Source organism: Nelumbo nucifera, chromosome 1, assembly GCF_055504915.1.
Source record: "Nelumbo nucifera cultivar China Antique chromosome 1, China Antique-T2T, whole genome shotgun sequence".
Taxonomy (NCBI): Eukaryota; Viridiplantae; Streptophyta; class Magnoliopsida; order Proteales; family Nelumbonaceae; genus Nelumbo; species Nelumbo nucifera.
Window position 1 is genome coordinate 196,025,942 of NC_142649.1, and position 14,020 is coordinate 196,039,961.

Genomic DNA, 14,020 nt, shown 5'->3' on the forward strand with positions numbered 1-14,020 from the left:
TCCCATTTCTCATACCTATTATAGAAATAGACCCAGTGAATGGGGGAGAGAAGACTTCATTGTTTGTTACCAGAAAAAAGGAGACAGAATTATAAAACCATTATGCCCAATTCGTGCATCACTGAGCAAGAAAATGAAGGTTGATGCACAGGCTGCTGCGTTGCTTCAAAACATGGTTTATTCAAATTTGAAAACGAAAATGGGAAAGAAAGTACAATTTTGTGATTTTAAAATGTTTAATGTAAGGTTTCTCAAGAATTGCTTAAAGCATATGGTCAGTCATTGGACTAATCGGGAACAGGGTCTAGAGCATTTACCTATTGAAAATCAAGATCTATTTGTGGATGGTGGATCATCTCTGCCACGAAACTACAAAGACATGATATTTGAGTAGTCATAATTTAATTGTTATCTATCAACATGGCAACATCCACTTTTAGACCTTGTCGATTAAAGGAATCACAAAAATGCAGCTCCGCTATACGTACACAACAAAATACCCCTTCTCTCATTTTTTTTTAAGGCCTTGTTAAGCCAAAATCTACAAATACCAGTACTGTTACATATTATTATTACGAAGAAATCACCATGAAAAAAAAGGCTTTCATACCAACTAGACACCAACCCAACGCTACAAGTTCAGCTTCTAAAACCCGGTGGAGAAATGTCTAATCTGAATCTGATGGAGGCACTAATTGAACTTCGCAGTTGCACCAGGAAAAAAAGGGTGCAGCAAAAAGAAGAAATGCCTGATACAGTCAAGGCGTAGTGAAAGGCTCCAGTCATTTTGATATCTTTGCAGTCAGTTCTCTTACCAGCTTTGCAGCAACCATTGCAGTCATTCCATCAACAGTGTCACGCTGTGGGTTGAACTCCACAACGTCTGCAGCTACAATATCAGCTTGGAGATTGTGGATGATGTTTAGCACATCACGGAAAGAAAGACCTCCTGGCTCAATGTGCGACACCCCAGGAGCAAACGCAGGATCAAGGCAGTCCACATCCAATGAAATATATACCCCCTTCACGCCCTCCCCAAGTTTCTGTCCAAAATATTTCAAAACATATATGAGTAATTCAGCATACCATTATTTTCTTTCAAATGCTGGTTTTTCATTGGGGTGGCATGTGATCATGGTCGCAGCATTGTGTTAAACATCTATTGGTGTCTGAATTAATTTTTTTTTCTCTTCTAATTGCATGTACGATTTGAGTTAAGTTTAAGGTCAACAATAACAGACTGAACTATGACCAATTCATAGCAATACCATGTGTGCGTGCGAGTGCGTGTGTGTCTGAGAGAGAGAGAAGAGAGAGAGACCAGATTCTCCAAAACATGGCGATCTCTTGAAAAGTTTCGCATTTCATATTGCTCCACACCAAATTTTTTCCCTTGTTCACGCCCTTCTCTTGTTATTGACCTAATACCAACCTAAAATCCCATCAAAATAAAGTGCATTAGTACAAATTAGTGCAAAGCCTTAACCTATATGAGAGCCAAAAAATAGAAATTAAAATATTATATAAATTTTAATTTCAGTTTCAGTTTCAAGGATGACCAGACAGAAGTCCATAAAGAATTATAATATTATATAATTCTACTGTGAAATAGAGAAGAAAAGGAAGCTTTAGACAATTAGAAGATCAAATCGGAAAAAGATAACATTGACATGAGAAAGATGAAAAAGGGAGAAAAAAAAATCCTCAAACCTCCCGAGGTTTGCCATAATTATAAATACTAACACCTCCCCAGTTTTGTCCTAATCCTTAAACATCCCATATTAAATGATTCTGCTGTTAACTTTAACAGAACAGGAGAAATATCAAAAATGTCCTTGTAGGGTTTTGGATGGTTGAATCTGATACCAAAAATGCCCTACCTGTAGGTGGGTCACCTGAATTTTGATGTGACCAATTAAAGGGTAAGATATAATCCAAACTTTGATGTCGACTTTTACAAAATTTCAAAGGGCAAATTATTAGATGATGTCACTAACAGGATTGATTTTGAGAGGAGTATTTGGTGATGTACATGCAATACACTTTCATTTTCTTTTGACTTGAGAAGGTAGATTTTTCAGTTAAACATTTAGGGGATGTTTGTCATCAATGCCGATTTCCTGAAAATCACTGTCATGTCAGTCATGTCAGCATTAGAGGAATCAGTGCTGAAATTTCTACTTGGTCGCCCGATTTTGGTGATTTTCAGAAAATCAGCCAAAAATCTATTCTTGAAATCTGTCATTTTTCAGGAATATTTTTGGTGATTTCCTGATTTCCAGCTGATTCTGATTTTTTTGAGGATGACATGGCATCCAATGTGGCATTGAATAATAACTCCAATGCAAAAATAATCAGCCCTTGAGAATCAGTACCAAACAGGCTCAAAGCCAATTTCTCAAAAATCGGCTTACATGGCAGAAATGATACTAAATAACAAAATTTACCGATTTTTGAACAATCAATAAGGAAGAATCAGCATCAATGCCAAACATCACTTTACATGTAAAAATAAAGTCACAATGGGCATTTTGGTCTTTTTGATTTAAAGTCAAATTTGAATAAGGGCACTTTAGGGATTTTTTTTTTTTGGACTGGAAATGGTAACTTCATTAACATAAAATTAGTATACAACTGTCAACCCCTATTTTAGGGAGTTGAACCCAAAGTCATCTTTTTACAACACTGCCTAGAAGGCCAGAACAAACTCTCCCTCACAGTCCCTTGTTTGGCTAAGGTATCAGCTAGTCCATTAGCTGATCTTCTTGTCCACTTGAAGTTTTCTCCAATCTCCCTTGTTATGTTGAGCCTTATGGGCTGTCTATATATCCATGCTCCTAATCTGCTTGAATGCATCTAGTCGATTAACAATTTGGAATCCCCTTCTATCTCAATTTGATGTAACCCCGGTTGTTTTGCATATCTTACCGCTTGAAGCAAAGCCATCGCCTCCACACTCAATGAGTCCCCCTCCTATTCTCCCCGAAAACATTGCAAAAATTCTGCCCTCTCCATCTCTGAATACTCCCCCTATATCCGAAGGACCTGGATTACCTCCTATTGGGATTTCAGCAGAACTTTTATGTCATGTTTAATCAAGTGTTGACAATAACCAACATTGGAACAAGTGAAGGGAGGTTTTGGTCCGGCCATATCAGTCAAGAGGGAATGTTTTAGTATTTAAGAAACTTCAAGGGAGGCTTAAGGATTCTGTAAAAAAAGAATAAGGAAATTGGTATTGATATTTCAAAGCATTGAAATTTTTACTGAAATTATGAGTAAATGATGAATTTTCACAGAATTTTTGTTAAAAGATTCCATTTCAAGCCAGGTCAAAATTCTGTTCAAAACCCAATTTTAAATTATCATCACCATCATCATCATCATCATCCAAGCCCTATCCCAACTATAGGGGGTCGGCCACATTAATCCTGTTTCGCCATTCCGTTTTGTTCAATGGCAAATCAGCTGTTAAATTATTGGCGCTTCAATCGTTTCTTACTACTTCTGCCTATGTCCTTTTTGGCCTACCCCTAGCCTTTCTAGCCCCTTCAACTTGCAACAAATCATTTCTTACAGGTGCTGTTGATGTCTTCTATTCACATGACCAAACCATTTTAGTCTACTTTCTCTCATTTTATCACCCTATTGAAGCTACTCCTAGGTTCCTTTGAATGACTTGAATACTCATCTGCACATCATCATTTGCATTTCAAAAACTGGAACTAGATAAAGTTTTCAAAATGGAGTTATAGATTAGTTCATGTAGAAAAAGTTGCACTCCTCCCTTCATTGTAACAACTAATTGAACACAATGGTCACTTATAGACATATACTGTTTGGGTCCTTCACTATCAACTTAACATTCTTTTATTCTGCATTCCCTGATTTTAGTTTATATGCTTTGCAGAATGAATCCTCAAACAGTATATAGTACTCATTGATTTTGTTCCCATATTGGTGCAGTAGCAAATTCATCAATCATGATGAAACTGGAGGATGATGTAGAATTACTCCATAATCATCAAAACCTAGGTCTTTTAGAGGGACTGCTTATCGAAATTCTAAACAAATCCACATATCTATGCTCAAATAATAACCGAATCATGTTTTTGATCATTGAACAGGTAATTGAATAACCTTTCCAATGACAGTGAATCAGGCCAAACAGGCAAATTCAAGACAAAGGGGTGCTTCTTGTACAAGAAATCAAGAAATACAAAAGAAAAGAGTGCAAACAGAGAAGACACAAGATTCAATGTTGTTGGGGCATTTTGTGCATTTGTCCACAGAAGATCCCTATGAAACTAACTATTCTCAATTCAATTGAACACAGCCCTAGCAAACAGACTAGATTTTATATCATTGAATTAAATCTCAATACATCCAAAAGTGAGAACAAACGTGTAATCTAAAGGCATATATGAAAGATGGTAGGACTGCATGGAAATGGTTGTCGCAAATCAATATGTTCAATAGCCATGTATATTGTCAAACACTACTAAAATCCTCAGAAAGAAACAGTATTTATAAAATCTACATTTAACAAAGTATAACATTACTTGTAGAAGCCGTCGAGCATAACCACCCTCCATTATCCGGGCAAAAGGAGAAGCATGTGAATACTTGTTTCCTTCGAAGGCATGATAAATATCAGGATGAGCATCTAAATGAAGAATATCAACAGGCCCACCAAGCTTTTCTGATACAGCTCTTACAACAGGAAAAGATATTGAGTGGTCCCCACCTAGAACTAGTGGGCGTAGTGGATCCTGAATAAGTGTTGAAACATGTCAAGGATTTAGTTCAGTTGTGCTTATACTCCTTTTTTTGTTTTTGTAATAAAATTTCGTTTACTATCAAAGAAATGAGAGAGAGAGAGAGAGAGAGAGAGAGACTTATAACATCAGAAAAGCATGATTAAATTGTCAAAAAATTATCTAATATGCAATCTTATTTATCCATTTAATAATGTCAATGTATATATGTGGTACAGTCCAGCATACCAAACAACCACCAAAAACATGAAAATAAAGACTGGACATTTTGGTCATTCAGCATTCCCCATTCTCATGGTTCATAATACCACTAGAAAATACAACACCCTTAACAAGTAAAAACATTGCAATTACTTCATATTTTAGTCACTACCAACAGATAGATTGCCATTAGAACCAAAGAGTGGCTGGGATGGTTCCAAATGTCAATTTCATATAAACTAAAAATGATAAATGGTTGATGAACTTGTCACTTTTCTTGTTTAAAGATGAAAACATGAGACACAACTTCCAATTTTTCCTCCTTTGTTGGAGCATCTCATTATGTTTTGGTTATTTCCTCATGCTACCGATATGATCATTTTGATTGTTAAAGTTAATAAAAAGGGTGAATAATGTCATCATAATGTTCGAATATATCATGTGACAACATGCTATTTGACAAAGGGGGGATCTGTAATAATCAAATAATTATTGGTAAGGTATTTGTAATTTACACTAAAAAAGATTGGTTCCTCATGAACTTTATTCACACAAGTCCTTACTAGAAGAGATTAAATTCATATTAGTAAGATTCACTTTCCAAAAAAGAAACATGACGATGGACAAAAAGTGTATATAAGCATTGAAGGACATATACAATAAATAGTTTGATACTAAAAGTGACCAAATAAAATAAAACAGAAAAGCTATGTAAAAATGCTAATAAAAAAACTACTTTTCCACCACAATGCATGACCTTTCTAACACAAACACCAGACATATGTTAATTAGACTTCACTTCTCAAAATATATTTCGAATTCCATAATTTAAAAGAGAGAGAAAACCTCAAAAGAAAAAAAAAAAAAAAAAAAAAGAAAGGAGTTGTGCAACCAAGAACACAGACACAAACAGTTTAAATATGTAGAAGGTTAAAAATGAAGGTCCAATTACAGAATGTTCTGTAAAATGTTTTAACTTTTTCGAATTTCTAACAGCAGAAATATCCATAGGCATTCTTGAAGAAGAGTTCACAGTACAAGCAAGCTTACTTCTTCCATCACCAGCTTCACAGAATCACTTATAATATTCATTAATCTATCATCATCTACACCACAATCACGAATCTCTTGGACAGGAACATCCCCAACGTCAGTTAGCACCCGTGGATCATTTAATTCTTTCCCTGCAATGTCCCAAGTGTCATATTATTTTAAAACATTGACAATATCAAAAATATGCAACATGCAGAACAATGGGAAGAGACATCATTTTTTAATAGTTAAACTATAGATGTAGTAGGTCATGTGGATTTGTTTGGTTGCTGCAACATTCTAACCACTTCGGACAGTGTCTCATGGATTTTTTTTGGAGTAACTTCATTAGAAAACAGAAGAGCGAAATATATACATGAGATGATGTACAAGCCACACAAATAGCAAGGATACATAGCCCAACTAAAAAAACAAACTACTTGGGCATTACGGTGGTGCTATACAAAAAAGACCCCTCCACTCCTGATTTAGCTAATCTATCAGCCATGTAAAGTTAACATCCTAAAGTCCCTATCTAATCTGACCATTCAGCTCATAATGAATTTCTCTAACTCCATTCAAGAGGTACGATAGTCCCCAGGGACCACTGCCCCCATTTCGGGCCCATGAAATAACAATTCTGGAATCACCTTGCACTGTCATTGATGTGATTTGTAGCTACTTGGTTGTTCTGAGACCAACTAGCAAGGCTCTTCTGCTTCAGTGGAATCCCAATTGTTGTTGTTGTTGTTGCTTAACTAGTAAACAAAGGGGCCATCGCTTGGTGCAATGATAAAATATCAGACTGACTGTGCATGAGAATGCAGGTTTGAGTCTGAGAGCAGCCACTTTGTGCAAAAAAATTCCAAAGATTAGGTCTGTATCCGATTCACCCCTCCCAAGACCCTGGATAGAAGGGACCAACATTGGATAAATGCCCCTCATATTTTATCAGTAAAGGAGATAATTCTAAAGGCCACTACCCAATGCTGATCCCAGCTGTCTGGGGTCTTGGGAGGGGTACCCTTACTAAAAGCAAATTTTTCTATATAAGGATCTGGATCCAATAATCATTAACCTTTCTTATCACAGTATCAAATAAAGCAAACTTTTATATGGACTAAAAGAAGGAGACAAACAACAAAATAGAATGATTAAGGAATGGTAAAATGGTGACAAATAAAGTTGAAGTTGATAAATAGGTAAAAATAAAAAGAAACAAGAAAAAATAACAAGATTTTTATATGGATGCAAAGAAATAAAAAAACAAAGAAACTTTTGCAATTTGCCTCCCGAGAAGAGGGAGTAACAATTGAAGCTTTGATCTTTTTCAATTAAAAAAAAAGTAAAATGGAATGCAAGAAAGGGTAGAATGAATTAGGTTACAAATAGAACCACCAAATGATTCTGATTCAGTGCATGTCCATCACCCGGTCACTCACTTCTCATCTTTCAAATGCATTTTAGTCCCAGCTTCTTTTTCCGCTTTTACTACCACTCTAGTAAATATGTTAGATTCATGGCTTCTCTCATATGGTACATGAGTAAATCAATGTTTTACCTTCTTCAGTTGTAGAGTTTGTGCTGCCACACCAGATAGCTTCCCTGATCCGTGGAGGAGCAAATGCTGGACCCTGAAGGAAAGATGAGTTATGTCCCAATGGAACTCCTAGGAGTGATGCTGATGCCACAGCACCTCCTAAAGCCCGCACCAGCTCTCCCTGAGGAAAAAAAAAAATTATTGAAACTTAGGTCGTAAGGTTATATTATGATAGATGAAATTTAGAAGCGTCGTTGAAATATGTAAGGCTCCGCTCCTCTCCCTTCTTATCTCAGTTTTTCCTTCTTAATTCTACTTACCATTTGTGCTCAGATGAAACCAGCATATGAGATATGATAAGTTGAATAATTTATATACACTTATTTATCATTTTATTTAAACTTTTTCTTAGAAAGATGAGATCCCATATTGACTCTTAAGTTTCAAGGCTTGTGCCTCATTCCTTTAAAGATCCTACCACCTCACCAGCTCACCTCACACCTCCACCTTTGAAAGCATTGTTGTCACTTAACCACTTCCCTAAACAGCTTGTGGTAACTCAATAAAACACTCAACTTTTGGGGTAGGCAGGTAGCAACAGCTGTAGCACAGGGAACTAGAAAGAAGTTATCCTATTTCTTGGTATAGCTCATATTTGACTGGCAAAGGCTTCCTTGCAAATTGGACAAAGAATAACCCTATTACTGATTAACATAAATTGGCCTTGGATGATAATTACATAAGACACGTAAGTAGATTTCTGTGTACACAGTAGAACATAGTTTAAATGAAAGCATACCTTAAGTTTTGCTCTCTCACGAATCAGAGTGAGTGAAGCATCTATAACACGATTCTGACCCTTCTCTAATAAAGCAGAAGGGATGTTTGCAGCATTCAGTTTTTGCATGTAGTGGATACCTCTCCTCCCAAAATTCCACATGCCTGTGAATTCAAAGACAAGATCCAGCACTTTTAATCCTTTGTTATTATATGTGCTTACAAGCCAATATTTCTTTGAAAATATTTTGAGTTTCTTGAAGATTTCTGAAGATGCAAGGTGAGCTATGCTGTATGGAGCAGAGTATTGGGCAATCAGGAAACATGTCCAAAAAATGACTGTAGCAGAAATGCATATGCTGAGATGGATGAGTGGTAAAAATATAAAGAATAATATAAAAAATGAAGTCATTCTAATGAAGTCAGTAGTGGCTCAAATAGGTGATAAAATTTGAAAATTTGAGAATGTAGTGGCTCAAATAGGTCACTTGCATAGAAGACCATTGCCAGCACATGTTAGGAAATGATTCATTGCATGTTGAAGGGGATAGAAGGGCTAGAATTAGACCAAAAAAGGAAATGGGTTGAAGTAGTAAGAAATGATTCAAGTGCTCATAATTTAAAAATGGATGTGGTATTAAACAGAAAAGAATGGCAAAACAGGATTCATGCAGCCGACTCCATATAGTTGGGATAAGGCTTGGATGATGATCATTATCATGATTGACATCTTTCACACAAAACAAGGGAACTAGCATGACCCAGAAACCATTGTTGAACTAGAATTCTACTAATAGAAAAACTAAAAATAAAAGCATAGGTTAAATATATATATATATATATATATATATATGTAGTATCAGCATAGAAGATCAACAATGAACTTGACTCCCAAATGAGATATCCATGCTTGTCTGAAAGCATATATGGATGCAAATCCTTGATAAAGGCAAAGGAAAAGCAGCAAAACAGATTCCAGGTTACCTAAATCACAAACCATAGATTATGTCTTGTTTCCATGTCAGACAATTCATTGTAAACTTTGCGAAGACTGCTAAACCCAACCCCATGTTTCATGCCTAACCACTTGATTGGTTAGCACTACACTTCCTTCTAGTCAAATTCTCTATTATTGTGTTTTACTGGAACTCGGACTAAGTGCAGTTAGAGGGACTTCCTTTTGCTCACAGCAAATAATGCAGAATGCCCACAATAATGCTTGGTAAACAAATTAGCAATCCAGTCCCTAACACATTCTTAATAAATAGGTTCAATTAAAGCAAAGGCCAATTTAATATGAAAGTATATATAGCTTGTAGAAGCAATATAAGAGATTTCTATGCCTCAAACAGAAATTTCTGCCCGACATTTCTTCAGAGAAAACCAGTGAATCATTTGGCGACCCATATATTCTTTGGTAATGCAAATTTTATTTCAACTAAGTACCAAGACCAGCTGATTTACCCATTCTTTTCTTTTTCTATGTTTTTTTATCAAAATTTCAAACCGCTGCTTAAATCATATTAAGTCACTCCTAGACAATCTTCTTGATTTGAAAATTTTCAATTAATAAGTGGTAAAGCTTGGGGCGATGGTTCATTCAGGGAGAAAGGGTCCAGAATCCAGGCACCATCAGACATGGAATATCTGGCATGAAACATATATTACTCTGTAACCTCGAGCAGCATAAGAGAAAAAAGAAAAAGGCACATAAAGTAACAGACTATGTGCTGTCTTAGCACACTGAACTCGCACTTTTTTGCTGATAAATTATAGTTGTGAATTTAAAAGAAACCCTTGGGGCCTTGGGGACAGAATGGCTCAGCTTGAGTTTGGAACAGAGGCTTGGAATCCAACACTTTGTCCAATCTCGAGTCAAAGAAATGAAATTCTACAAAACGATAGAATAGGGTTTTAAAGATTTGTTTCAAAATGGTTATAAAAAAAAAATAGGGGGAGAAAAGGATGAAAGACGGCAAGAGATGATCATAACAGAGTACAATGATTCTATTAGACGCTGAAAATGAAAGGTAATAAAAACTTTAAGATTTATACCTTACCTGAAGAACCGCAGAAGTCGTAAATGAGAAATAAGAAGCAGAAGAAGAGCTGAGCAACCGCAACCACCAACAACAGCAAAGATGGATCAATCAATCGATCGCATGGTTATGAAACGCAACTTAAGACGCCATCACACGCAACAGCTTTAGTACTGAATGAACGACGAATCAATCATATGGATATGCTGCTTATTTTTATAATATTATCCGTTTTTAATGGATTCCTCATCCCTCGAAGGTCGAAGCTCAACAGACGGAGAGCAGAGCAGAGCGTAAGCGCTAAACGTAACCCACGGACAAGAAATAACAAACTCGAAGTGGAAACTGACGTCACGCTTTTCCATGTTGATACAGATGATTTATTTATTTATTTATTAAAGCCTTAAAGGTATTATACTGCGCCAGGGGTGCAGGACGCACATATCCTTTATTAATATTAGAATTTAGAGTATCCTTTTTCTGTTCACTGCTGTCGCCTATACGTCTGCTTTTGTTTTTTATTGGTGGGTATAAATCATTCTTTTCCTTTTGCAGTGAGCATCCACCGTAAGTGTGCTTACACGTGGCCATTGATGGGTATTTTAGGAACTTTAGGAATCCAGATAGTACCTGTCGGTCTCGGATCGGTGGATTCGATGGATGTCTGATCAATTATGAATGATTTTGGACTTTTATCTGGGTTTGGCCCATAACTTGCCAGCTGTCATGGGCAAATAATGCACGCCGTGGGCCCATCTCCACCATTCATTGAGAAATGAGAACCCACAGACTCCAACCAAGTTTTACTACAGACAGCGGATTCTTAATGTCAATGATAAAAGCGAGAGTCAGACACACTAGTAAAGTAGTAATCCGGTTCTACAAAACTGGATCCGAGAATGGAGCATTAATATTGGATCCCAACTCAGTTCCTAGGGTTTTAAGACCCATTTGTAAACGGGTCCAAGAGAACACCCGATTACTGAATACATTTATTTCCTTTAATCTTATGATTAAAATTCTCACTTGTTCTTAGGTTGAAAATGGTCGGGTTGGGAAGAATTAGGCCAAGGCCTGCTCTCAGTTAAGCGAGACCACATCTCCGCCCCACAACGTCCCGCCCCACAATGCTGTGGGGCGGAGATTGTGAATTCCAGTTAAGCACCAATCCTAGCAAACCTAGGCCTATCCCACTGTTACAGTGGTTGTCTTGGCGAATTGGGCTTGGTAGCCTAATAACAAACAACAGGTGGTCCCAGTCTTTTATAGGTCCTGACAACATTCGGGATAGATGATTAGATGTATAGAATTGTTTATATTATCCTTTGAATTGCCCATTTCAGTATGTCTACCAACTTGAAATTATTACTCTTTTTATCAAAAAAAAATTAAGAAAAGGGAAGTTCATTATGCAAGATACATGCATCTTGAAGAAGATGGAAGATGGAAGATGGAAGATGGAAGATTGGTATTCTTTTTCTTTATTTTATTTTAGAATTCCATTTGAATTCCTACACTTTTGCTTTTGGCGCATATGATTAAGGTGCACATGTGACATGTCCAAGCCCTTGCTGGTAATGCACTTCAAAAGTCCGATACCTGTTTGGAAAAAATTTCGATACATTATTATGTATTGGCCTGTATTGAAGTTCGCTTTTCTATTTTTCTTTACTTTTTTAATCTGGTTCAGAAGGATCGGTTTAAGGCTCTTTTATTTCCTAAATTATAATCTGCCCTGAAATATACACTGTAACAATGTATTAAAAAGCCATAGATATGAACGGACGGTGGCGATTTGACAGACCGGGAGCGCAATATCATAAATTGAAACAGAGAACGACGAGAACGAAACGTCTCAGAAAATATTATTTTAGAGAAAACGAGGAGCCTTTCACCAAGTATCACGTCTTATAAATTTCAAGTTGAAAATCCACTCGAAGAATTGGGCAGTCTTTTTGAAAAGATAGTTAATAGTCAAATTGAGCTTTTGATATAAGATCTAGATAGCTTGAAGACCGTTTGGCAGATGCGTGTCTTTTCATACATTGTTTTGGGTCTTTCCACGCAAGATTAAAACGTAAAAGACGCGAGAAGCTTCATTTGGAGCTTCCCGAAATCAGCCCAAAATGGGCTTTGCGCGTTTTTTCGGCGCGTCTTTTGACGGTTAGATCTTCCGTGTGCCAAACGGGAATAGATCGATTTTCAATCTTCCCACATGTAAACAACCGAAAGACCGCACAAAAAGACGCGCCAAACGGCGCCAATGAATGAATCATATGAAGCCCGAGTTATATACACCTGTCAATTTAGGACCACTAAACCACTTTCTTCCCACGAAACGAGCAATTGCATTATGCAATTCCTCCTCCCTCACAAAAACAAAATGATCCGATAGATCTTACTACTCTCCATTCTCAGCAAGCTAGGGGGGTGGAAGCACCACACAAGGAAGATGAGAGAAGGAGAGATCCATATCATCCACGGAAGAATCAGAAGAAAAAAATCAGGTACTAGGTACAAGATCTAAACTTCACCTGCCAAAAATAAAAATCCTTTTTTTATAGATAAAAATAAAAAAAGGGAAAATTCTCAATTAGTATCTTGTACTTTGTGCCTAATGTCACTTTGGTCCCCGGACTTTAAATTGCGCAATACAAATATCCAAACTTTCAAAATGTGACAATCCAGTATTTGCCATTAATCAGTTAACCTGTCATTCAGTGACATTTGAAAAGGACACAAATGCCCTTCAAGTGTCATTTAATTTTCTTTATCAACCATCTAAACGTTGACAGAAAAAATTAACAGTCCCAAATCCTTGCTTCTTCCATTCAAGAAAGTTGGGGTTACGTTTAAGTGGGCATGGATTTGGGAGGACCAAAGTAACACTAGACCCAAAGTACAGGGTACTAATCGGGAATTTTCCCATAAAAAAAAAACTGATATAAATCTAAGGCCATGTTTGGGAGTGCTTAAGTTAAAAAAATAAGTACTTATTAAATAAGTGCTTATTCGAAATAAGAATTTATTTGCATTTCACACTCAAATTTTTCAAGTGCTTATTTTTTAAAGTAAGCATTTATTTTAAGATAAATTACAAAGACCCCCCAGTACTATGGGGTCTATGACAAAGACCCCATGTACTTTGTTTTCCGACAAAAACCCCCTTGTACTATGGTCGTGAAATAAAGACCCCCTTCCGTTAGCCTTACGTCCAAAAAGGTTGTTACAATATTTTTTAATCCCCATACTACCCTTGTAATAACTATTCGGACGATAAAAACACTATTCATCTTCCCTGGCCTCACGATACACTAACAGCAACAGTAGTAATCCCCTCTACCTCAGATTCCTTCACATTTCTTTCTCTCTCCCTCTCTCTCCTCTCTCTCCCCCCGATCTCTCTTCTTCCCCTTCCCCTTAACATCATCAGGATTCAACCCATTTTCACTAGTTTGGTGCACTTGCTCTGAACGAGTGAGAGGTGATACAAAGCTAGTGCCGAGTCTTGTCGAGCCCGCTCGCTCTTAAGCCGGGGTAGGTGCAGAAGTGGCAGCAACACCCCTAACACCCTTATTGTCATTTTGTTGTCATCGTCAAGCACCATGCTGAAGAGGGCACTAGCAGGTGATGTATAGGGGGGGGTAAAGTAG

The 14,020-nt window shown here is 36.9% G+C and overlaps 1 protein-coding gene across 2 annotated transcripts; it reads right to left on the bottom strand.

Annotated features, from left to right (window-relative positions):
• Positions 1–485: 485 nt before the first annotated feature.
• On the bottom strand, positions 486–10,740 carry LOC104602265 (arginase 1, mitochondrial). 2 transcript variants are annotated; one of them, XM_010265886.2, is made up of 7 exons: positions 10,384–10,740; positions 8,351–8,493; positions 7,573–7,732; positions 6,030–6,163; positions 4,563–4,772; positions 1,322–1,432; positions 486–1,043 (listed from the first exon to the last, which is right to left on the bottom strand). In XM_010265886.2, exons 2-7 carry the CDS (start codon positions 8,489–8,491, stop codon positions 783–785), a joined length of 1,017 nt encoding a protein of 338 aa, XP_010264188.1. In that variant the 5' UTR covers positions 8,492–8,493; positions 10,384–10,740; the 3' UTR covers positions 486–782. The 2 variants fall into 2 exon arrangements, with proteins under 2 accessions (XP_010264188.1, XP_019054168.1); XM_019198623.2 differs by having other exon boundaries at positions 10,389–10,722.
• Positions 10,741–14,020: the final 3,280 nt, after the last annotated feature.